The 26,427-nt window shown below is 30.9% G+C and overlaps 1 protein-coding gene across 2 annotated transcripts; it reads left to right on the top strand.

Moving 5' to 3' along the window:
* The first annotated feature begins 1,484 nt into the window (after nucleotides 1-1,484).
* On the top strand, nucleotides 1,485-22,583 carry LOC139517017 (5'-AMP-activated protein kinase subunit beta-1-like). Of its 2 annotated transcripts, none has more exons than XM_071307553.1 (7): nucleotides 1,485-1,983; nucleotides 5,658-5,812; nucleotides 6,731-6,824; nucleotides 8,489-8,615; nucleotides 15,624-15,751; nucleotides 17,828-17,896; nucleotides 18,534-22,583. In XM_071307553.1, the coding sequence occupies exons 1-7, from the start codon at nucleotides 1,855-1,857 to the stop codon at nucleotides 18,609-18,611; spliced, it is 780 nt and encodes a 259-aa protein (XP_071163654.1). In that variant the 5' UTR covers nucleotides 1,485-1,854; the 3' UTR covers nucleotides 18,612-22,583. The 2 variants fall into 2 exon arrangements, with proteins under 2 accessions (XP_071163654.1, XP_071163655.1); XM_071307554.1 differs by lacking the exon at nucleotides 8,489-8,615 and adding an exon at nucleotides 8,287-8,413.
* Nucleotides 22,584-26,427: the final 3,844 nt, after the last annotated feature.

Below are 26,427 nucleotides of genomic sequence, written 5' to 3'. Positions count from 1 at the left end.
TTCATAAAGTACTGCATATTTTCTTTATCTTATTTCACAGTTATGTTGAGGATGTTAACTTGACCATTTTGACAGACATATTTTTTTGTTCGGATTTGTTCCGCGTTTTGAAAATTAAACGATTTTTTCAAAGATTATGAACTGGAATTTACATTAAATGTCTTTCTCGATCCGTAACCAGAGCTTTCACGATCGTCTCTCAAAACCGTTGACCGTCGTTAGATATTCCTTCACGATAATTTCTCTCGTTAAACCGAATGAAACCCGTGGTATAGGTAACTTGTCTTTTTCAAGCAATTATTTATGCAAAATTCTCAGCAGGCTCGTGAGTATTTTTTAGGCTAGTAACCGTTACGGAGGAAACAACCATTTGAACGAAAAGTAAATGAAATGAAAGCCATCCATCGAGAGTTAAGTTATTTTGATATTGGCTTTTGTACAAATACATAAAAGATAAAGATTAAATATAACATTCATTGTCTTTTTTTGAATAAGAGAACAAAAGAATTTTTTATTATTATCCATTTTTAGACCGTCGGTATCTTCTAATTTTGAACGAGTCAAAAAATGTATAAATATATATGTATATATTTGTTTCTATACTTTTATTAGACTTTTACTACCGAGACATACATGACGTGTATATATGCGGTCTCTGGTGGCTTCATGCGACCTTTGGCTTTAGCGAAATTTCCTATGAAATAAAGTCTCCAACCGCAAATACTCTACGATATCTTTTACTCGATCAGTATTACAGCGGTCAATGCTTTACAGTATTCTATTATCAATGACCGATGTGGATAGTAAACCAACAATTGATAATAAATTGTAAACAAACGTTGTTTCGAATATATTTATGTACAAATATATGTAAGTATGATATTTTAAAACAGGAACATTATTATAGAAAACGTGAATAACGGATTTTGGAGAGAAAAAAAATTGAGGTGGAGGCAAAATGTATCTTAATGTCTCTAACGTTAGATATTGGAACTCCGTCACATTTTTTATTTTTTTTATACTCAGACTGAAAAGAGGTTCAATATAATGCCCTACGATCTCAGGATTGAAGTGATGACGTCATCATGTGACACCTTATCGCTAATCCCGGCTGACCCTGCCGCTTGAACTTTTGACGCATACAACAATCACTTTTCCATTGTGTCGTCAGATATTTTGTTTTGTGACGTCAAAAAATTACGGGAACCTGTGTGATATCTAGTAATGGCGGACAAATAGCGATAAGGTGTATTATCAGAGGCAGACATGCGAGAATGCAATCATTCTTTCATTCACGGCTCTGCGGGTAAATCGTTAAGTACCTTCTTTGCGGGAAGTAAAGGGGCGTTAAAATTAATCATGAAAAAAAAATGATTTCGATGATCTGAAATAAAATGATGTCTGAGTCAGCCTTACTTTGAAAAATGAAAGAAAGTTCAAATAGAATTTTAACGGATTTTAAAAGAAAAATCCGTACTTGTTCTACCATTTACTATTTCTGGCATGCGTACCGTGGATTCCACCATATTTGTTTACTTTTTGCAGTCGATTCAATCAAATTTTTTAAAATGTTGACTTCAGAAAAGATAAAATGATGTAAAGATTAGGCAAGGAACATCGGATTTTGTCCTAAAACTTAAACGAAGTTAAATTTTGGGATTAGGTCGTTCTAAATTTTGTAAAGACACGACACGAGGTGATCGACCACCACATGACAAGTGTCGGTCATATATTTGTTGTCTTTACTTGGATATAATTTACAAGTCAACTATTGATTGCACCTAATGTATCAGTCATAGTAAAATATTAATTTGAGACATTTTTAAATCCGATGTGACACTACAATCTAGAAGAATGGGCAATACATCACAAAAATCTCGCCATGTGTCTGGCGATGAATCTGGACCTCAACTTGTAGCTGGAAGATATGGATATAGCGAAAAAGAATTTGATCACATTCAAGTGATCAATCCTAACATTAGGGTAATTCTTTAAAATTATTTTTCTAGTTTTCCTTCTAGTCTTTTTAGTAAACATGTAAATATTTACTTGATGTCTTGAGTTGAAGGTGAAGGTCATATGCCCAATGATTAAAAACAATTTTTATCTTTCTCATTTTTTTAGATTCAGATTTTCTTCAAATATTTTTGTATAAGTTTAAACTGTGAATCATTTCATGAACTAATTTATTCAGTAAGAAATTGAAAAAAAATATTTAGATTATAAAGTTGACATTTTTATGATAATTGTGTCATGTAGCCCCAAGTAGAAATGTGTACTATTTGACATTGAGGAAGGTTACCATTTAGCATATAAATATAAAAGTAGAATAACATTTTGACTTTTGAAAAGAATGACCTGCATCAAATGTACGTGTAAGTTGTAGATGACCTTTTCTTTATATTTTGTTTACAATCATACATATACCTTTAGACACAACGGTACATTGTTTATTGATAGATTTGTAAATTAGAATTGTACAGTATTGTAGATACATGTTTATGATGTATTCTATTTAATATATGGTCCCATAAATAGAGATGTAACTGTTAAATTGCAGTCTAGTTTATTTGGTCCAATAAATTTACTTGTGTTGTAAAATTGTAATTTTTTTTCAATCCTTACTCTATATATATTAATTTAAAGGTTAGATTATTTACAAGTGTTCATGTATGCTAATCAGGTGACAACAAGTAAATTGATGCCATTTGTACATTGTGATTGTACTTTATAAATATATAACAGCTCCTGTGATGGCTATGAAAACTGGTCATGTACTTAGTAATTAAGTTAATACAATGTATACACAATAAATGTACAGAATCCTTACTAGGATGTTTTTTTTTATGCCCCCACCATAGCAGAGGGGGAAACAAGTTTTACTCTTGTCCAACAGAGATGGATCTGATTACATCTGACTACAGTGAATTTAAAAAAAACTATTTAAGTGATGAGAATGAATAAACGTTTGATATAACAATAGCATTTTTGAGATTTATTTGATATGCTAAAAATTAATAACTTCAAACTTCGTCAACATACAAGTGTATATACATGTACATGAACATTGTGTCACTGGTTATGACCCATAACATCATTAATGAGTTTGGTGTTTGTCTTCTGACCTTTTCCAGACTTTATATGTACGCTTATTGTCCGTCAGTATGTCCAAAAGTTGTTTTCTGTTCTCTAACTTTAGTTTGTCTCAATAAAATGCTATGAAACTTGTACACAATTCTTACAAAATGTATTACCACAAACCACAGATCAAGTTTGAATTTGGGTGGCCTCACTTTAACCATTCTAGAGTTATGCCCTTTTTAATAATTTTATTGTGAGTTATTTTTTACTCAAAACATCATTGATGTCTGAATTATTTTGACTTTGATTGAATAAAGGTTTATAAAGAGACATGAGAGTTTGGTGTTTGTCTTCTGATCTTTTCCAGACTTTATATGTATTTCTAGGTGCAGTTTCTGGCAGATACATTTTTTGTACACATACGTTTATTGTCCGTCCGTATGTCCAAAAGTTGTTCTCCGTTCTCTAACTTTAGTTTGTCTCAATTAAATGTTATGAAACTTGTACACAATTCTCACAAAATGTATTACCACAAATCAGAGATCAAGTTTGAATTTGGTTGGCCTCACTTTAACCATTCTAGAGTTATGCCCCTTTTCATATTTTTATTGTTAGTCTTTGGACATTTCACTCTATTGTATTAGTTTGTCCCTACAAAAGTACATGAAGCTGGTTATAATGTGTCTATTATTGCATATACAAATGTATACAATATATTAATCAATGCATCATTTATTTTATCAGCACCATCTTTGAATTTTGAGCTTATGTAAAATTTTAGAAGTTTAAAAAATAGATACATGTATTTGTATAATAGTGTAACGTGTAACCGGGCGGGGACGTTTAGATAGTTTTATCCTCGGGTTCATACCAGTTTCCTGGGATTTGAAAAGCAATTCAAAAGTTCGAAAGTCAATTAAAATGTTACACTATCACTATCAAATATGAAACAAATACTATACTACATAAAACGAATTTCAACACCTATCAACCTGAACCAAACTTGTTGAATTAAAAAACTGTTTTAAAACCCTTTCAGTCCAATACCGTTTAAAACCAACTGTTTGAAACTATAGTCTGAAACCTAAATGTATGGAACTGGTTTGAAACATAAATGTATGAAACAGGTCTGAAACATAAATGTATGGAACGGGTCTGACGGTTTGGAACTATTGTCTGAAACCTAAATGTTTGGAACTGGTCTGAAACCTAAATGTTTGGAACTGGTCTGAAACCTAAATGTATCAAACGGGCTGAAACCTAAATGTATAAAACGGGACTGAACCTAAAAGGTATAAAACTTTATTTAATAAACATTTCTATAACTGTCGAAACAACAGGGTAGCACTAAGGCATGGTATGTCAGCAAACACTCACTGCAATAGTGAGAGATGTGAGACGCAAAACCTTAGCACCAGCCCTGTTTGGACAATTTGTACCGAACCAACAGTCTCAGCCCATTCTCTATTCTGTCTGCAGGTTCCAAGCACTTCACTTTACTTAAACTAAACCTTCTGCCTGCTATAAACTACTTCCTTTCCGATGTTTACTGTCTGCTGTCTTCGGTACAAATGACAATTTACACTGAATAGCTACCCACTATTTATACTTCTAACGCGGACCTCGAAGAGAGCACCCTAGCAACAACTGTACAGGTAAAGCGTCTGATAGCAACCAAGGATAAAGGGATGATTTTAGATACAGTTTTCAACGATAAAAAGATGATATGGGAAACTAATATAGATATCGGAAATATATAACCGTAGAACTATTATTATATTCTTAAACAGTAAATTCGTAACAATAGTATTTCCATTTGCAAAACTTTTCAACTGTTAAATAAATTTTTTAAAATGTTGATTTTATCTGCTGCAATCCCTGAGTGACTACATGTATGTACATGTGTACCTGTTCATGTCAGACATTAGTCACTTGGAATTGATCTACAGTAATTTTATTGTTCATTGAACAACAGAATGTACATGTACAGTAATCCTCTTGACATACATTACATACATTGTTTGTTGTATGTACATGTATCTTCTCTACAAGTAATCAATTTATGCGCAAATCAATAGTAGGCATGCTATAATATAAAGTGATTGCCCATCAATGAATATTCCCCCCCCCCCCCCCCCTTTTTGTGTTTTTGGCAAAAGGTCAAAAACTAAAGAAGTTGGAGAGAAACTGCAAAGAGAAAAAAAATGATCAGCAATACAAGATCAACTTTCATAATGTACAAGTCTGTCTGGGACGGTTCATCTAATGTATAATTTTGTGGACTCAATCTGTCATTAGATGACATGATATAATACATGTATCTTTGTACAAAATGTAGCTTAAAAATATATATATACATGTACATTGAACTACATTCAATAGATGCTGCCAATTTTTTTTTTATCCGCACTCTTTTATGGTAAGTTTGAAAAAAGATGTAATTCTTTAACATTTCCCTGTTGCTTGATTGTTTTTAATTTGGTTTACATGTTGGAGAATATATAATTCTCCTAATTTATCAGGTCAGAGTAGAAGGGCAATAATTTTATCAAAAAATGTTTTTTTTTGTCATTTAGCGACCAAGAGCCGCCACAACACTGAGTCAGGGAGCTGATATGGTTTACCAGACGCCTAAACTTTTACCAGCAGTATTCAAATGGGAAGGTGGCGGAAAGGATATTTACTTAGCTGGAAGTTTTAATAAATGGGCCAAAATACCTCTTGTCAAAAGGTTTGTAAAGAAAAAGATTGAACTATTCAGTTATTCAGGACATTATATATACCGTACACCAGGACAAACTGTGCATATTATCTGGTATCTTAGATTGTTTGTATTGGTGTAACATGAAGAGGAATAAAGCTACCCACCAAAAATATACCATAATCCATATCGCCTTCATTTGAGCAGACCCATGTGGGATAACTGATGACTCATAAACAATAGAAAGTCATTTATCTTGTTTATTGTAATGAAAGTAAAAAGGTGATTATTTGATAACTTCAGGTACATGTAACATGTATAAACTATATTTTTAAACCACAAACACAATTTTTATTGTGGTTAACAATTATTGATTGTATAGATATGTTATATAATTAGATAATTTGTATGAATATAAGGATTTGTGGGGTGTATACATGTACGTTCATAAAACACCATGCAAACAACAAAAAAGGAATTGTTTTGAATTATTGATTGTTGGCTGTTTAATTTTTCAGCACTATAAGCTTTGTCATTGAGGACAACTTAAATTGGTGGAGATAACTGGAGTTGTCTGACTTTTGGCAGCAAAACAAACAATCCTAATCTATTGGGATTGGAGTCTAACATACTTGCTACATATGGGGCCCCTTAACCTTAGTGTTAACAGGCTAATTAGTATATATACATCAGATGAACTACTTAGACCACTTGACAATCAGGACCCCTAAGTCATTTTGATGAATATAAGTTTAACATGTTTAACTTTAAAAAAAAAGTAAAAATTGTATACCATACAACTGTATAATGATAATTTTCATAAGGGTGGCTTGGCATGTTAGATTCGTTTGAAATTTGTTAATGCTAGCTGCAGCTTATTGGCTAGGTGTGTTATAAGAATAATGCTACCTTGCATATTGCATATTTCAATTCTTTTTTCTTTTTCAGTCATGGTGATTTTCTAACAATTATAGAATTACCAGAAGGTGAACATCAGTACAAGTTTTTTGTTGATGGGTCATGGCAGCACAACCCTTCAGAGGTAAATATCTACTTAATTTTTCAGTTTCATTTGATCATCATGGTATTGATTGTCACATGTACATGTATATGATATTACCTATTTGATATTCATAACCTTAACATGCATAACAAAGCCTTCATTTAGTTTTAAGATTGAAGCATGCACAATCTCTGCAAGACATACATGTACATGTAGATGTACATGTATATACAGGATAAAAAAGCAGAAAAAATCAACAGGACATTCTAATTCTGTGAAAAAATACTGATTTAGCAATTGGATTTTTTTCAAAGCCAGTTCTATCCAAGCCTAAAATTACACACAGATGATAGAGCATGAGTGCTGGAGTCGGTTTCACAAAAAAACTTGCGACTAAGATTGGTCATAAGTCATGAACAATTCAGTATACTTACAATCAATCTTAGTCGTAAGTTTTTTTGTGAAACCGACTCTTGGTGGTTTCCCAAGAAAAATCTCAATGTGTACATACATTTATATTGGTATATGTTCATTAGAAATTACAAAAAAATGTATATGACAGGATCAAGTGTTAATGTGCCATTCACTATAATATGAATGTTTCTCATTGATTCATTGGACATCCTGATAGAGGATGAATCATTCTGAGGATACATGTACTTTCAACAATTTAATGTTGATCTATTCTACAGAATATTATCCCTCAATTATATAAAGCATAAACTTTGTGTTTTTTCTCAAAAATGATGTCTGATGTTCCTTCTTACCTACAATAAACTTTGAAAGAAGATTTTTTTCAAGTATATATTCTGATTAGAAACATTGTGAAAAAAAAAATAGATATGGATTGTCCTTCAATGAGTAACTTTTAAAAGACATAAGACATTTTATTTCACTAAAACCCCCACATGGGGTATGCTAGTACAACATTTTTTAACAAACAATAAAAGTGTGAACATATTTACATTAGAACAACATTGTAAATAAAGGTTCAATAATAGTATATATAATTAATACTGATATTTGACAAATAACAGTAAAATGATTAAGCACATCTATTAAAAGGTTTTAATAACACTTTTGCAAAATTTTGCTATTCCAGTAAGTGTAAATAGATCTGATGTAGTCATCAGTTCTTTAAATTTTAAAACATTTGGGTTATTACATACATTTAAAGGTAAAAGTTTAGCTCTTACATTGTTGAAAAAGGTAAATTTGAATAAGTAATGAAACTCATCACCAAGTTCATTAGCATTACAAAGACTTTAGAGTATCATCTATAGTTAATTGATCAGAGTTGTTCATCTTGTCATTGTTAGGTAGATATAGAGTTTGGAATCATGTTATAAATCTAACCACTCATTATCAAAATTTTCATTAATATGTATTGCAAGTATTGTTTTTGGATGATATTCAGTGTGTTAGACTTGTATGTATATGTATACACTTACATGTGATACACTGTACACAATGCACACATAACATTTTGAATACATTCCAGCCTACAATGAAAGATAGTCAAGGGAATATAAACAACACAATTCAAGTTAGAAAGGCAGATTTTGAAGTGTTTGAAGCTTTAGCTTTAGATAGCCTAAATGTAAATAATTCTAAAAAAGACAAAGGACGTAAGTACTGAATTAGTCTATACTTATATACGTAATGTGTGTAGTACAAATCTCAAAATTTTAAATACATTCCAGCCTGTGTTGACAGATACTCAAGGAAGTGTAAGCAACTCAATACAAATTAGGAAAGCAGATTTTGAAGTGTTTGAAGCTTTAGCTTTAGATAGCCTATATGTTAAAAATTCTAAAAAAGACAAAGGCCGTAAGTACTGAATTAGTATATACATGCATAACCTTTCAGCAATGCCACTTCTAGCAAAGTACATATATTTGGGTGATTTGGGATTTTTATGAAACTGTATGTAATATAAGAACTTAATTAACTGCATGTGAATATTAATAAAAAGTATATGTAGCTGTCATACTTCAGGCTGTTCCATTAATTCATATATGATACCCAGGGAAGGCACTTTAAAAAATGGGGTAACCACCCTTGGAGGCATATTTCATTTTCATTTCCCTTATGCAAAAAACAAAAGATGACAACATCCATAGATGAGATTTAGAAATGCTTTCCCTTGGTCCCATGTATGGCCCTTGAAATACAGTCAATGAAACATTTGTTATATATTATAGGTCTGTAAATGAAAAGGAAAATGTGTGAAAAGCAGAAAATTTTCACTTTGAATTGTGAATTCTTTTGAATCTGTCCACAGGAATTTGATTAACTAAAAACAGTTTAAATAAAATTGAGAAAGGAAATGGGGAATGTGTCAAAGCGACAACAACCCGACCATAGAGCAGACAACAGTCGGCCAGCAATGGATCTTCAATGTAGCGAGAATTCCCGCACCCGTAGGTGTCCTTCAGCTGGCCCCTAAAAATATGTATACTAGTACAGTGATAATGATAATGATAAAAGTAAACGCATAACAATACGCACATTAAAATTCAGATCAAGAGAAGTCCGAGTCCAATGTCAAAAGATGTAACAAAAGAAAATAAATAAAACTAGAATTGCCATTGCAAGCAATAGCAGATGTCAACCTTCCCCCTATTGCCACTAAGCGGCAGCCATTTAAAAAAATGTTTAACATCAAGTTTCATAAAGTTCAAAGCATTTTGAAAATTTTTGACATTTTTGCAGTTTCCATGGCAACGGTGGTCTTTTTGGAAATTCCAACATCAAAAGTCTCATCCAGACTTACCAGTCTACAATCCTATAAAGTTTCATCAATTTTGGAGCATTCTGAAATTTTTGAAATTTTTGAAATTTTTGACATTTGTGATGGTTCCTATGGGAACAGAGACTATTCCCAAAATTTTAATAGCATATACCACATTGGTTCATGGGAGGGACCATACCATCAAAGTTTCGATCAATTTGACATACCATTTTAAGAAAATAAATGCCACTTTAAGGTTTTTGGATCATTTTGACCTGTTTTGCATTGTTTCCATGGTAACGGCAGACATTTTTCGAAATTCCAACGCCAAATTCCACCGATATCAATGTTGCTCATCGTTACTATGAAGTTTTATTAAATTTGGAGCATTTTGATATTTTGGAAATTTTTGGTGTAGTTTCCATGGCAACATGATAGTTCCAATGATTGCCAAAATCGCCAAAACCAGTATATGCCCGGCACCTACATTGTATCAAAATATTATGATTCTAAGTTAAAGCATCTCCAAATAATTCATTAAAACCAAAAACTGGAATTTTTCACAATTGTTCCATTTCCATGGTAACGGCAGCCATTTTTTATGGTCTTGAGACCTACTGCAACCCGAAAAATTGTGTTCCTCATTATAGTAACTATCATTAAGATGGGTTCCATTGGCTCCGAGAAAACTGCCGGACAAAATAGGTGGAAGAATAATAATAATACAGAAAAAGAAACAGAGGAAAAGCAATATGTCACCCGACATTGTCGATCGGGTGACATAATGACAATAATACATAAATAACAACAGACTACTAGCAGTTAACTGACATGCCAGCTCCAGACCTCAATTAAACTGATTGAAAGATTATGTCTTCAACATATGAATATCAGGCACAATCCCTCCTGTTAGGGGTTTAGTATCATACTATCATAAAATATATGAGAAGAACATAACCCATGTCATGCCAATAACTGTTTAAAAAAAAATATAAATGTGTTTAGTTCCGATGCAAAGACCCTATAAGTGAATCAATATTAAAGCCAAAATATGCAATCTTTAATGACCTGACAACAGTATCCTAACTATATCCCTTCTTAATAAGTCTGTTTAAAGGTTTTGTAAGCTTTTGAGGTGAATACTGACATTTTTGTGCTTTGTAAAGAATATCACCATAAAAGATTGGATGTGAAATACCTGAACCTATAAGATGTCTACATGTTGAGTTATATTTATGAATTATTTCCTTATACCGGTGATAAAATTTAGTAAATGTTTTGACCAGTTTGTGATATCGAAAACCCTGGTGTAATAATTTTTCAGTAATACATAAATTTCTCTCGCTAAAATCTAATACGTTGTTACATACACGAGCAAATCATACAAGTTGAGATATATAAACACCATAAGATGGTGACAAGGGACAAAATGGATAATTAACGATAGGAGATAAAAAATCATCTCTTTTATCATAAATTTTTGTATTAAGCTTCCTGTTAATGATATAGATATCAAGATCGAGGAAAGGGCAGTGGTCATTGTTAGTATTAGCTTTATTTAAAGTAAGTTCAACAGGATAAATTTCTTTAGTATACATTTTGTACATACTGAAGTCGTCATTATTGAGAGCCAATATATCATCCAATTATCTAAAAGTATTGTTAAAAGCTACATGTACATATATCATTTATTCTTCATTCAGATGTAGGTCAACGAGATCTAAACGCATACAAGATTTTATGAAACCTGAAATATCCCTTAATTATGTGTACTTTGCCTGAAGATGAAGAGTATATAAAACATGCATATAGATCGTCTGAACAATCTACAAATCCAATTGAATGCACAAATTCATGTATTGAACAATTGCAATTTATGTTCCAGTGTGAAATATACATATAGTCTCCCCTTTCCTAATTATAAACTTAAAGGATTTAAAGGCATGGCTTCAGCTCATTAGTGGTACATTTTTTGTATTAGAGGTTTATCTACATATGCTTCTTACTGCCTTACAGGTTGCATGCTCACCGCTTGAGATGCTTGGTCCAAATGAATTAGACTTCATTAAATTGGTATTTGTTGCTGCTCCACAAAACACCAGTTTTTTATGCCCCACATTTATGGGAGAGGGCATTAAGTCTTACCCTTGTCCATCTAAACGTCGAACGTACATGTTCGTACATCCTTACCTATGTCCCAAAGTTGGTATCCGTTCTCTTAATTTAGTTGGTCTAAACCAAATGTTATGAAACTTATCCAAATGCTAATTACCACAAAATACAGATCAAGTTTCATTTTTGGTGGTGTCACTTTAACTGTTCTAGAGCTATGCTCCTTTACCAATGGAAAAAATGCTGAATTTTTGGTTTCTGTTCTTTAACTTAAGAAAGCCCCAACCAAATATGATGGAACTTTTAAAATACACAATGCTTATTACCACAAAATACAGATCAAGTTTGAATTTTAAGGTGTCTTTTATAGTTCTAGAGTTATGCCCCTTTACAAATGGAAAAATTGCTGAATTTTTATACGACCGCAAATTTTGAAAAAATTTTCGTCGTATATTGCTATCACGTTGGCGTCGGCGTCGTCGTCGGCGTCGTCGTCGTCGTCGTCGTCGTCGTCGTCGTCGTCCGGCGTCCGAATACTTTTAGTTTTCGCACTCTAACTTTAGTAAAAGTGAATAGAAATCTATGAAATTTTAACACAAGGTTTATGACCATAAAAGGAAGGTTGGTATTGATTTTGGGAGTTTTGGTCCCAACATTTTAGGAATAAGGCGCCAGAAAGGGCCCAAATAAGCATTTTCTTGGTTTTCGCACCATAACTTTAGTTTAAGTTAATAGAAATCTATGAAATTTTGACACAAGGTTTATGACCACAAAAGAAAGATTGGGATTGATTTTGGGAGTTTTGGTTTCAATAGTTTAGGAATAAGGGGCCAATAAAGGGCCCAAATAAGCATTTTTCTTGGTTTTTGCACAATAACCTTAGGTTAAGTAAATGGAAATCTATGAAATTTAAACACAATGTTTATGACCACAAAAGGAAGGTTGGTATTGATTTTGGGAGTTTAGGACCCAACAGTTTAGGAAAAAGGGGCCCAAAGGGTCCAAAATTAAACTTTGTTTGATTTCATCAAAATTGAATAATTGGGGTTCTTTGATATGCCGAATCTAACTGTATATGTAGATTCTCAACTTTTGGTCCCGTTTTCAAATTGGTCTACATTAAGGTCCAAAGGGTCCAAAATTAAACTTAGTTTGATTTTGACAAAAAATGAATCGGTTGGGTTCTTTGATATGTTGAATCTAAAAATGTACTTAGATTCTTGATTATTGAAGTTTTTTTGGTCCAGTTTTCAAATTGGTCTACATTAAGGTCCAAAGGGTCCAAAATTTAACTTTGTTTGATTTCATCAAAAATTGAATCCTTGGGGTTCTTTGATATGCCAAATCTAACTGTGTATGTAGATTCTTCATTTTTGGTCCTGTTTTCAAATTTCAAATTCTACATTTAAGTCCAAAGGGTCCAAAATTAAACTAAGTTTGATTTTAACAAAAATTGAATTCTTGGGCCTCTTTGATATGCTGAATCTAAACATGTACTTAGATTTTTGATTATGGGCCCAGTTTTCAAGTTGGTCCAAATCAGGATCTAAAATTATTATATTAAGTATTGTGCAATAGCAAGTCTTTTCAATTGCACAGTATTGTGCAATGGCAAGAAATATCTAATTGCACAATATTGTGAAATAGCAAATTTTTTTTTAATTAGAGTTATCTTTCTTTGTCCAGAATAGTAAGCAAGAAATATCCTATTTGTGCAATAGCAAGAATTTTTTTTAATTGGAGTTATCTTTCTTTGTCCAGAATCAACTTAAATCTTTGTTATATACAATATACAATGTATATACACTTTTTACTACCAACTGATAAATTTAAATAATCTTTACCATTCAGTGATAACAAGCAGTTTTTTTACATCTTAATATTTTATGATATATTTAAATGAGTAGTTATTGTTGCAAACTCCATTAGAAATTTGAATTGATATCAGTTTTGAAAAAGGGAAACGGGGATGTGAAAAAAAAGGGGGGGGGGGGGGGGGGGGTTAAATTTTTCTCATTTCAGATTTCATAAATAAAAAGAAAATTTCTTCAAACATTTTTTTGAGAGGATTAATATTCAACAGCATAGTGATTTGCTCAAAGGCAAAAAAAACCTTTTAAGTTCATTAGACCACATTCATTCTGTGTCAGAAACCTATGCTGTGTCAACTATTTAATTTTAGATTTAAAAAGTTTGAAGAAGAAATCTTTAATTGATTTGTAAAATCTTGGCATTTGTTTTGTGTAAAAAAAAAACATGTAATGTCAAAAATTTGATCACAATCCAAATTCAGAGCTGTATCATGCTTGAATGTTTTGTCCATACTTGCCCCAACTGTTCAGGGTTCGACCTCTGCGGTCGTATAAAGCTGCGCCCTGCGGAGCACCTGGTTATTTTATGTTTCCATTTTCTAACTTAAGTTTGCCTTAACCAAATTGTATGACACTTAGGTATATGCATATTATTACCACAAAACTCAGATCAAGTACAAATTTGGGTAGCATCTCTTTTACTGTTCTTCAGTTTTGTCCCTTTATCACTTGATATGAAAAGCAAGTTTGGGCAACCTCCTTTTTTCATGGACAAATTCCGCATTTATTTATAAGCAGGATAAAATTGTTAAGTAAAAAAACATATGTTATGGGATGACATGTGTTTAACTGTTAAAACTCTGTGGTCATGGTGGTAGTACTAGTACAATGTAATATTTCTTATAGATTAATCATTTAAATGAAAATGTAAAACTTCATCAACTCTTGTCATATAATCTAAATATCTATTTTTTCAGGCCGATTCCCACTCTGTTAGAATTGTCACCCCAATTAAGGATGTACACCTCTGAGGAGCCAAACAATTCTAGAATTAAACTTTTTTTCTTAACCCGATTTTTGGGTTTATAAGACTGTAACAAAATAATTGGTGAAGAAAAAATTATATGGTGGTGCACTTCTTTTTTTGCTACGGCCCTTTGAAAATGCCCAATTTTGATGATTTTCCCATTTTTCATCGATTTTAACCTATTTTTGGGCTATTATCGTGAAAAAAATCACAGTTCCACAATTAAACTTTTTTTCATACTCTCTATAAAGATGAAGTGGACAAATCTGAATAAATTTGACTTAAAAAAACTATAGGCAGGTGTTAATATAAGAAAGTTTTATCTTATTTTTAGGCTTTTTTGTGTAAAATTTACTATGCTTTCAATTTTGTATTTTTGTGATTTTTCTCAATTTTAAGAACAAAATGCATATTATTTAGTTTTTTTGTTATAAATGATTGAAAAAATACATATCTAAGAAATTTGAAAAGACAAAAATGATATGGGATGTACATAGTTCTTGTAAAATCATTTTTTGTACCCCTCACCCATTTTCTCAAAATTTTGGCTAAAAATACAGACTTGATTGCTGGTAAAATTTGAAAACTGGATTACTCAAAAACCATTCATTGTAAATACACAATTTTTTCACAGAATTATGTTTGATTATAATATTTTTAAAATTCATTGATATTTTCAACTTGTATCACATGTTTTGGGAATTGTCAAGAACGAGATTTCAACGAGACTGAACGAGACTGAAAAGTCAGAAGAATACATCCTTAATGTAAACATATTTAATTTTTTTATAAAAAAAAATATAGGAAAGACTTGGTCATGATAACTCAAAAATTGTTAAATTATTCTTATCTGATCATTTATACCAGCCCTAATTATTGAAAGTTGTAATTTGAAGGGGAAATATAATCATTTAAAATATATTTGTGCATTTATTTTTCAGTTAGTCTCTTTTGATTGGTTGTCAAGAGGGAAAAATTTCGCCATGTCAATTTGGTTGTTTTTTTACTCTCTTAGTCTATAATTAAGTGCTTCATTTATATTCTTAATTTTACTTCGATATATGAATCATTTATAAGAAAAATGAAACATTCATACATGATTCAACATAATTGTCACTATTTACAATGAATTATTAGAAAGATATGTGTTACAGGAGAAAGTTTAGATGATGAATATGGACAGGAAGTACCAGTCAGGAAACCAGGAGAGAAAGTCACTGGACCACCTATTCTTCCTCCTCATTTGTTACAAGTCATACTTAATAAAGATATTCCTGCCCATGTATGTATTCAGCAATATGCTTTAGGTTTAGGATATTTAAGACACATGCACACACAATGTTTGAAAAGTGTAATTTTTCACTTTTCACTTGTTAAACACTAACACAAGTTGGTCCAAACCAGGGCTTCCAAAAAATATTTGAGCCAGCTGGACATTTTATATCTGACCCCGATTTTAATTCCTTAATACTTAGTCACAAAAGGCAATTATGGTAATCAGATGGCCATTCCAATGATTGACATTACATTAAAAAAAAACGATTTTAAACTTTACTTTGATATGATATGAATTTGATGTTTGGATGTAAACTGTTAAATTGGCAGTGCATCATTCAAAGTGTGCACATCAGCGTGCTCATATCTGCCTTAGACTCTTTATTTGTGCAAAATGACATAGTCAAAAACTTAACTTTCGTTTCTAACCGGATGTTAACTTGTCAATGGTAATACATGGACCATAAACGGATACGTAAAATCTCTTTTCCGAGTTATTTCTTCAACAAAATACTTGACATGAACGTTAGATACAGGTATCAATGATAATTTTAGCATTTTTGAAGAAATGTAGGATGCATAATTAAATTTCCCACCTGTGCAGATGCGCACAGGTGTTCTAGTTCATACGACGTAGTTCTGACAATTTTTCATTTAAAACCTTTTTAAATTTTTCATCAAATCATGTTGATAAACTTATTTCTTATAATTTTAATCTTTTGGACTAAATCAATTAGATATAAACAGCTGAAATGTAAGAAAATAATTGTGAATAAACCGATCAATTTATATGATGTCCGGCACTGAACATAGTTCACCTGTCACCTGAACAGGTAGATTTCAGCTGTCCAACTACTAATTAGCCTTGATTGAGATTATAAAGTATTAAAGTAGGTGTTGTTTTGATAGTAATTAATCATCATGTCACATTTATGACCGGAAATGTGTTGATGTCTTAAGGCAAATGGTTGGGTCAAAAAGATCGTGAATTATGTTAAAATGATCGAAAAAGCCTTGATACCTACAAAGTATATGACCGTTTCATGCTTTGCCCAGCCGGACTTTTACCAGACATTATACAAATGACCGGAATATATGACCATTTTGGAAGCCCTGGTCCAAACATAACAATTTACTTCAAATTTGATCAACTAAAAATAAGATTGGTCGTCTTTCAACTGTTTGTCTAGAGTTATAGGACTTTAATGTAACAAGTACAGGGTAATGTCTCAAAAAAAGTAGGCTTTTACAAAACTTAATGAAATTTTACACACAGTTTTGATCATTGAATATCCTAAATCTACATAAAAATGACCAGGCTCAATGAATTTTGGATGTCCTTATATAATATCCTAAATTACAAAATTCCAACATGCAAACACAACTAGGTATAGTATATAGTTCACCTGTTCTATCTAGTTCATATATAGCCAGGGAAGTGAAAAGTCAAGGTAGGTTTGTGAACATGCAGAAAATGCATCATGGTAAATATTTTCGGAAAATGAGGACAATGTAATAGCTACTTGTGTTTTTTGGGGACCACTTTTAGTCAAAAATCTTTAAAAAAAAATCAGAATTTTGGATTTTTTCAATGAAACAGCCTGTACTCTATGACAACTATGACATTTCATATGATCATTGCACAAGAGTTTATTCTGACTACTGGTTATTTATCCAACTTCAACCAAATCTTGGGTAATATCTTATCAACTAATAGGACTGTTGCTACTACAATGTATCAATTGAAAATTTTATTAACAAACATTTAAAAATATTGTAAAAAAAAGTGTTCTCTTAGATTACAAACTTCTAAAGATGTTCACTCTTATACACACTGAGACAACTCAGTTAATTGCTTGTTAATCATTAATGATCATATTTACACATTTAATATTAAAAAAAAAAAGAAGATGTGGTATGATTGCCAATGAGACAGCTCTCCCCAATAGACCAAAATGACACAGAAACTAACAACTATGGGTCACCATAAGACTAGTATCCTGCATGTATAATTATTCTGATGTGTTTTGCAGTTGCCTCATAGTATCTAGTTTTACTGATTTGTGATTTTATATATTTTCAGTGTGAACCAACCTTATTACCAGAACCTAATCATGTTATGTTGAATCACTTGTATGCCTTATCAATAAAGGTTAGTAATTTTATTATGCCTCTGCTGTAAGTTTTAAGTTTTACCCTTGTCTGTCTGTACGTACGTATGTACATCCAAAAATTGGTTTCCATTTCTAACATAAGTTTGCCTCAACCAAATGTTATTAAACATATACACATTGCTTTATACAACAAAACACAGATCAAGATTATATTTTGGTGACTTCACTTATACTTTTCAAGAGTTATGTCTCTTTCCAAGAAAAAATGCTGAATTTTTGGTTTATATTCACTATTTTTAGTTTGCCTCAATCAAATGCACATTGCTTATTACCACAAAACTTAAGAACACATTTGTGTGGTGTCACTTTTACAGTGTTTGAGTTATGTCCCTTTATAACAGGGGCATCATCTGTGTCTCTGTCCCATGGACACATTCCATATTTATTTATTCTACTCCAACCCTCTGTCTGTTATCCAGTGTTCATAATTTTAGATATTTTCTGTTTCAATGTAAAATCATATTGACCAATCTCTGTCCCATGAACACATTTCCCATTTATTTTCAGTTTTTCATCACCTCTTGGTAAAATACCATAATAAGTTGTTTAATGAATATTTCAATTAATGTTATTCAAATTTTAAAGTTTTCTAATTAAGTTTGCTATTTATTTCAGGATGGAGTTATGGTACTGAGTGCGACTCATCGATTTAGGAAAAAATATGTGACAACATTACTATATAAACCAATTTAGGTGTACATATTTATATAATTAATTAAACCAAGTGCAGAGTGATTGCAATATTAAATGATAATAATGTGACAGACAAGTGATGAATGCTGGATGTATATATTGCTGTATGTATATGATGTTAAAACGTTGATAAATTGAATGTGACAAAGATCTCTATTTGCACGAGGAATTGCCAATATAGTATGTCTCTTTTACCACCTGCCAATATCATCGCTGAACAAATGGTACCTGCATTATTGGTTTCTTATAATCATTTTTCTCCAGAATGTGTGATAGTCTGGTTAACGAATTCTGTATGCTTGTAGATCTTAACTTAATATCCAAGATAATTGATTGTAAACAAATTGATTTGTATCACACTTTGTAGAAATTTTTAATTGAGATGAGAATTAGATGTATATTTATTTACCTATAATGCATATTAAAACAAAAAAAATATCATAATTTTAATTCAATAAATGAAAGATTTCATTTTGCAAGAAACTAAACTTGTCAGAGTTTCAGATATTTACCAACTCCACTTATTAGTTCTCTATGCATTTTAAACCTAATGTTTAAGTGCCTTTTATAACTTCACATATTGTTTAAGGTTACAAGACCTCAGTGGCCACGTGAGTCATCACTTTCATTTTCAGCCACACCTTTTATTGTATCCTTTTCTGGGGAATTAAATGTGGTGTATTTATTAAATAATGAATTTGAGCAACATTTAAATTTTGATGAAAATATAGTGTTAAAATCTCATTAACTGTAAAGTTAATAGTAAAAAAAAAAAGTAATGATAATGTGTTCAGAGAAAAAACAATATCTAATAATTTCTTTCCAAACATTTGTTGTAATAAGGATGCATATTTGTTTCCATTATTTTTAATCAACAATTAATAATAAAAAAACCATGGCAGAATAATTACTTTATCAAAAATAAAATGAGTATCTACAATTGCAGATCATTTAAATGAGCTAGTAAGAAATATTTCCATTTCTGAACTTGTTTAATTTCTAATCAAATGTTTAGCTTATGTAGCATTTTGAAATTATGTATAGAAATGAACATTTGCAAAGCTAAGGGAAGAATTGTGCTTCTATTGCATTTAACTTATCAATATTATCAGCTTGTGAAATTCATTGACAATTCATTGAAAATAAAGCCAAACATCGTCATTCTATGGATTCCAAGACCTAGTATAATGTATGAATGTGCAATTATTTGAACATAACAGAATGTAAGTAACGATGAGACAGAAAAAGAAATTTTCAGTTGATAGAACATTCATTTTTAAACCAAAGAGATATTGCAAAACATTTATGTAACTTGATATATTGTGACATTTTTTAGTTGTTATATACAGACATGATAGAGTTTAAATAGAGTATTATTTTTTGGAAAGGTCAATGTTTAAATAATATTTTTTCTAGACACATATTTGTGCAAAAAGTATATGTGATTTAATCTTGGTCACAGGATGACTAGAAATACTATATCAAATTTATTTTTTCATTATCATTTATTTTTTGGTGTATTTTTTTGGTATGTGTCTCAAACTACCCTTTCCCAATCAGATCCTCCTTCAGGCCTCATTTAGGCTCAAACTTAATAGACCCAAAAACAAATTATACAGATGAATAAACTACCAATATAACAGCTTTATCACCATCATGTCGTGGTTGCAACGTTAACTAACTTAAATCAATGGCTGATTATGAGGAGGTCATATTATAAAGAAACAAATACAATCACTGCATAGCAGTTCTCATTTTTCTTTTCTCGTCTTTGTTTTAAGAATCCTGGATCCACCACTGACAGTTTCGGAATCGCTGATGCTTTATGAAATTATATTTATGAATTGTATTTAGTCAATATCTGACTTGAGTTGTTAGTGATTTTATTTACCTATAATGTACTAATGCAATTGCAGGAAATTGAGAATTAAATATATGTATATAAAGCAATGTTTCTCTTGGTTGATTTAAAGCTCTATATCTCCTGTTTTACTGACCTGACCTAATTGATACTGTGAAATTTATTCATCACATGTGACAGTTAGTCGGTCTTTTCATAACTAGTCAGTAAAAATTATTGTTATCCACAAATTTTGCTAAAAGACAAAAATTATATATTAATAGCTGAGAGTTGTTCCTGTGTAAACCATGGTTAACTTTCAATGTGTGATAGCATGTACATGGAAGATTATTTCATAAATTTGTATGATGTGTTAAATGATTTCACTTGTTTTATTCATTCATTAGGGCTTTATTGAATTCTGTGATTAATCATAAACTGTTATTTTGTGTGAAGTTATTAATGATATTTATTTTAGTTTTACAGTTTATATACTTCTTATCATGAAAGATTATGATACAGCTATTTTAATTTTATTAATATTATTTGATTGACAATTTTAAGAAATGATAATGAATATCCTACTTGTTACATGGTAAAATTAAATTCAATGGTGTCTGTTTATTGGCTATAGTCAATTTTGATAGTTGATTAAATGAACATTTTAAAATTAAACCAAAACTGAGACTGAAGGGAACATTTTTGCAGACATAATACAAATATCATGAAATATCAAGGGCTCTTTTCACAAAACAACTATTGATCATAAGTTGAATTGATATGTTCATGACTTGTCCTTGCAAGATTTTTCGTGAAATTAGGTATCTGAAAAATCTGCAATATTCTGTTAGAATCAGGTATCTAAAAATTATTGTATATTCCATTGGTCTATCGGAATTAAAAAAAGACTTGTTTCCTATATTGACATTTTTATTTGTAAATGACCTTCTGACAATGAAATTATGTTTTGTTTTGTACAAAATTTTTATAAATCTAGTAATCTAAAATGACACGTATTTTAAATTGTAACAAATAGCTAGACAACATATCTGAAAATGACACAAAAGTCATGGTTTGATTTTTAACTTTTGAAAGTAAGGTATTGCAAGTTACATACATGTATTTGAAATCTTAAGTTCTAGGTATTTCAAGCTACTAATCTATGTAATGAGCTCACATGAGTTGTTCACAGACTTACATATTATACTAGATGGGTTCATAATGATAAATTGTGTTAAATGTATGCTTTTAACCAAACTGTTTACAAACTATAAAACTTGGGGAAAAATTCTGCCCTTAACATGCTTAAGTTTACTTGAAAAATTTCTAGGTTTTTCACATAAGATTATTAACATTTATTTTTCTAAATAATTTTGATGTTTTGGGTTACTTAATTTTATTTGGATCTTATCTTACCTTATCATTTAGGTTACAGATTTCTGTGTCGTGCACACTAAAACATATTTGTTCATTTATTATGAACTGTATAAAGATGATAATAATATATTTTATAAGAGGCTGTTACAGATGTTGCAATATCTGTCTCCAAACTCAAAAAAACACTCAACTTTGTTACATTTTACCAATGTAGAAGATTGCTTTACACAATTATGACAATATATGATATAACTAATAAAGTAACACAATTTCAACCTATTAACATATATGTATTTTTTATACAACCGATAAATTTATTAGACTCCCCCCCTTCAATCTGCAAAAAGTTACATCAGCAATTTAACCTGGTGTTGTAGCCTACCTCTGTAATGACAAAAAAACTTTATGATTTTTGAACTAGCAGAATGGAGTGTTCCAATTTTGTTAATCTGTATATAAACCAATATTTTGTTACTCTCCACTTCTTGATAGTTAAACATATAAAATGTTGACATTTAGTAGTTTAAATTGCTTTTTAAAGGAATTCTATGCAACCTGGTTAGTTCAGTTTTTAAGGGTGTTTTTCTTAGGTTTTATAATCGGATGTCATCATATACTGTATTGTAGACATTCCACAGTGAAAAAGGATTTTATAAATGTATTTCATTCAACTGTTATGTCAGAAATCAAACAGTTCCTTTGTTATGTATCAAATAGTTATAAAGTAATTTCCTTGAATGATTATTAATTACAAACTGAATAAAGTATATAAAAAAAATTGAATTTGTTATTATTTGTGTTGTGTGAATATGAATCTTCCTGCACAATTCTTGAGCTACACAATTAAAAACAAAATTAAAGATAACAGATGGGCAAGACAAATGTCAAAAGTAATCAAGTTATAATCAATTACTCAAATTTAATTATGTTATCAATCATGATCGATTACTTTATGAACAGAAACTACATTACATTTCTGTTACTGACAATAACATGCTGCCAAAAAATAAAAGAAGTGAGGTAAACACACTGCTCAGCATATTAAGAGTTGAAATTTTTAATTTTACATTTTTTTACACCATGAAAGGAGAGATATTCACTACAATGGTCAGTTCATGCATTCTGACCATGACCAGGTAATGTTGGCATGTTTTCCAGTACCATAGAACCTATTCGGTGTCTTCCCGATTGTCCCACTTTTTGAAATTACAGGTAAAAAGGTAATGAAATTTTGTGGGACAATCGGGAATATGTTTGTGGGACAATTGGGAAGTTTAAATGTGGGACAATTGGGAACTGTTTTTATAATGATTAATTTGTTTTTATAGCGTGTTGCAGTTAATCAAAGGTTACTAATCAATGTAACTTATAAAATATGAACAAAATAAGAACAAATAATAATATTTACAATTGAAGTATCATATAATATGATATGAAGTTTTTTAAAAATCCCATATAAAAAAAAATTCTTGCAAATTTCTCAAATATGTATTTTTTCAATCAATTATAACAAAGAAGTTGAAATAATAAGATTTGTGTTCTAAAAAAAGAGAGAATTTGAAAATTGACAAATTGACAGAATGGTCAATTTGACACAAAAAGCAATACAATTTTATAAAACTTTCTTATATTGACACCTACTTCTAGGTTTTTTTTAAAGTTAGATCTATTCAGATTGGTCCACTCTATCTTTATTGAAAGTATGAAAAAAAATAAAGTTTAATTCTGAAACTGTGATTTTTTTTTAATGATAATAGCCCAAAAATCGATAACATTTGATGAAAACTGAGAAAATCGTCAGAATTGGGTACTTTCAAATGGCTGTAGCAAAAATAAGTGCACCACCATATGATTTTCGTCACCAATTATTTTTCTAGAGTCATATATAAACCCAAAAATATCGTTCAGAAAAAAAGTTTAATTCAAGGCCTTAAAAGATTTATTTCATAAATCAGAAATATCATATTTTTTTAATCAAAAGTGTATCAATCTAATGATTTAAAAAACTTTTTTTTTTTTTTTTATACTTTTATAAAATTAATATTAAATGTGCATAATTAATTCTTGTTTATTTAGCAAACCAAACAACAGTTACCTTGTTTATCTAAGAACATTTTACTACAAAAAAATAATGTGGGACAATCAGAACTTTTCATGTGGGACAATCAGAACTCTAAAATTTTAAAAAGTGGGACAATCGGGAATAAACCACCTATTCATAATAGTCTTCAATATTTGATATTTCCATTCTTTGTAATGTAACATATTACATAGTCATGGCCTCTTTATTACACTTTTTTTTTATAAAAGATTACTTGGAAGCCATTTTATGACATGCACCATCTTGATATTGATTTTCATATCTGTACACACTTTCTCTTGCACAGTTCTAAAATAATTCATGTTTAAAATGAAGAAACAACAGAAAGTAAGCATTTTCAGCCTCAACTCAAAGATTCACACTGTTTTTTTTCTCAATGCAAGAAATGAATATATATTAGCAAAAAGAATTGTTTTGCTCTTCTGCTTGTTTGCCCCCTTTTTGTGCTAGATTGTTTACTATAGTATTCTGGATATTGTTTTGAATGTTACAGGAATTAAAGCAACAGTAGTTAACAGATTTTCCAATTTCGTAAATATATTAGGAATAAACTCATCATAGATACCAGGATTAAAATTTTATACATATGCCAGACGCACGTTTCGTCTACATAAGACTCATCAGTGACGCTCAAATCAAAAAATGTTTAAAAGGCCAAATAAAGAACGAAGTTGAAGAGCATTGAGGACCAAAAATTCGGAAAAGTTTTGTCAAATACAGAGACAAATAAAGATAACAAACACTAAGTGAAAAATTGCATGAACTCCAAAGAAGCAGGTTATTCGACAGAAAAAGTGTCTCGTTTGCATACCTCATCTGTCATGCTAATTCACTTTCAGTTTCAGTCAATATTGGGAATAGGACACAATACTAGTATGTTAAATATACAATCTAATATCTAAATATCTCCTAGACCATGAAAACATGTGGCTAGTGAGGTGAGTCATAGACATATCTCAATGGTCACACATTCGTGATGGTGATGTTAAAACTCGTGACATGTTCATTTCAGTCTCCCTTCTTCACAACTGTTGAGGCACTTTATTTGTGACAATCACATCTTAGTTAATGAATGAAATCTGTATAGTGTCAACGTGCATGAGCTTAACATATTACTAGTAACTGACATATGTAAACACAATACGTTTGAGTAAAGAACAGTTTACTGCTGAGAAAGGGAAGGGAAGTTGACAATTGGAAAGTTAAAAGTTGTCCATTAGCTCGTTATACTGGTATATACAAGGATTAAAGGAGGGTAAGCAGATCCTGCTCCACATGTAGCACCCGTCATGTTGCTTATGTTATTACAAACCCGGTAATGAGTCTAATTCGGTAGGCCATATTTGGGGGGATAAGTAGGGGATTGTAGTACGACATTACAGGGTTGGCAAAAACCCGGGTTTTATGAGTATTGCCCAGCCCAGTGGGAAATACTGGGAAAACCCGGGTTTTACTGGGTTTTAGTGGGTAATACTGGGCAATACTGGGTATTATAAAATATATGTCTGAATTTTAAAGAGGATTCAGTGATAAACACAAATGCAATACATTTAATAAGATATTTATACCCTATTTTGTTTGTTTAGCATCTGTCTAGATTGGCAAACTGTAAATAGAAAGCAAATAAATCAATTTTTTTTTCAAATGTATGTAGCTCCTATTAAGAATTAACAATTACATGTATTAAAGAAACATCACATTTAAATAATGTACATGTACTGTCACTAATTAATAAGTAATTATTCAGATTAGAACACAGATTTGTTTATGTAACAATAATCAGTCCTTTCAATTTTATAAGTGTTAATGGCATGACCCTGTAGGGTGCTTATTTAGCAATATGAATGTATAACAATTAAAACATGTAAAATTAACAATTCACTTAAACCCTGCAATAAAATGCATTTTTCAAAGTTTGGATTATTGAAACAATACTTGGTAATTAAAAGGTATCTTTAAATGTGCAAATCTTGTATTCTGCCTACATATAAAATTAATAGAGAAGAGAATGAAATGACTGTCAATGGTTATGTGTATAAAAAGTATATATTTAGCTGTTATACTATGAAACTATAACAAGTCTTTACTATTTTGTGTTAAAATAAGCTTAAAAAAATCATATTGCCCAGTAATGCCCACTATTACCCATTTCTGGGAGTATTGCCCAGCCCGGGAAAACCCGGGTTTTCCCGCCCGGGAATTCCCGGGTGGGTAATACTTTGCCAACCCTGCGACATTAGGATCATATCAGTTATCATTTGGGAAACGGATATTCCAAAACAGTCCACTAATTCATGATGGAGTCCGTAAAACTTTCAATGAATGACTTCAGGTTGCACTTTGTATATACAGCTATTTCTCAAACCGCGCCTCTTTTGGGGAGATAAATATTATTCATTCGATAATTTGATTTGTTGACATACCGGTTCCCAGATATGATCTTAATGTTTTATCTCACAGAGACATAGCTTATGACTGTTATGAGTATACCAACATAC

This window comes from Mytilus edulis, chromosome 3, assembly GCF_963676685.1.
Source record: "Mytilus edulis chromosome 3, xbMytEdul2.2, whole genome shotgun sequence".
Taxonomy (NCBI): Eukaryota; Metazoa; Mollusca; class Bivalvia; order Mytilida; family Mytilidae; genus Mytilus; species Mytilus edulis.
The sequence above is the reverse complement of the archived record's forward strand: the minus strand, read 5'-3'. Positions and strand labels throughout refer to the sequence as shown.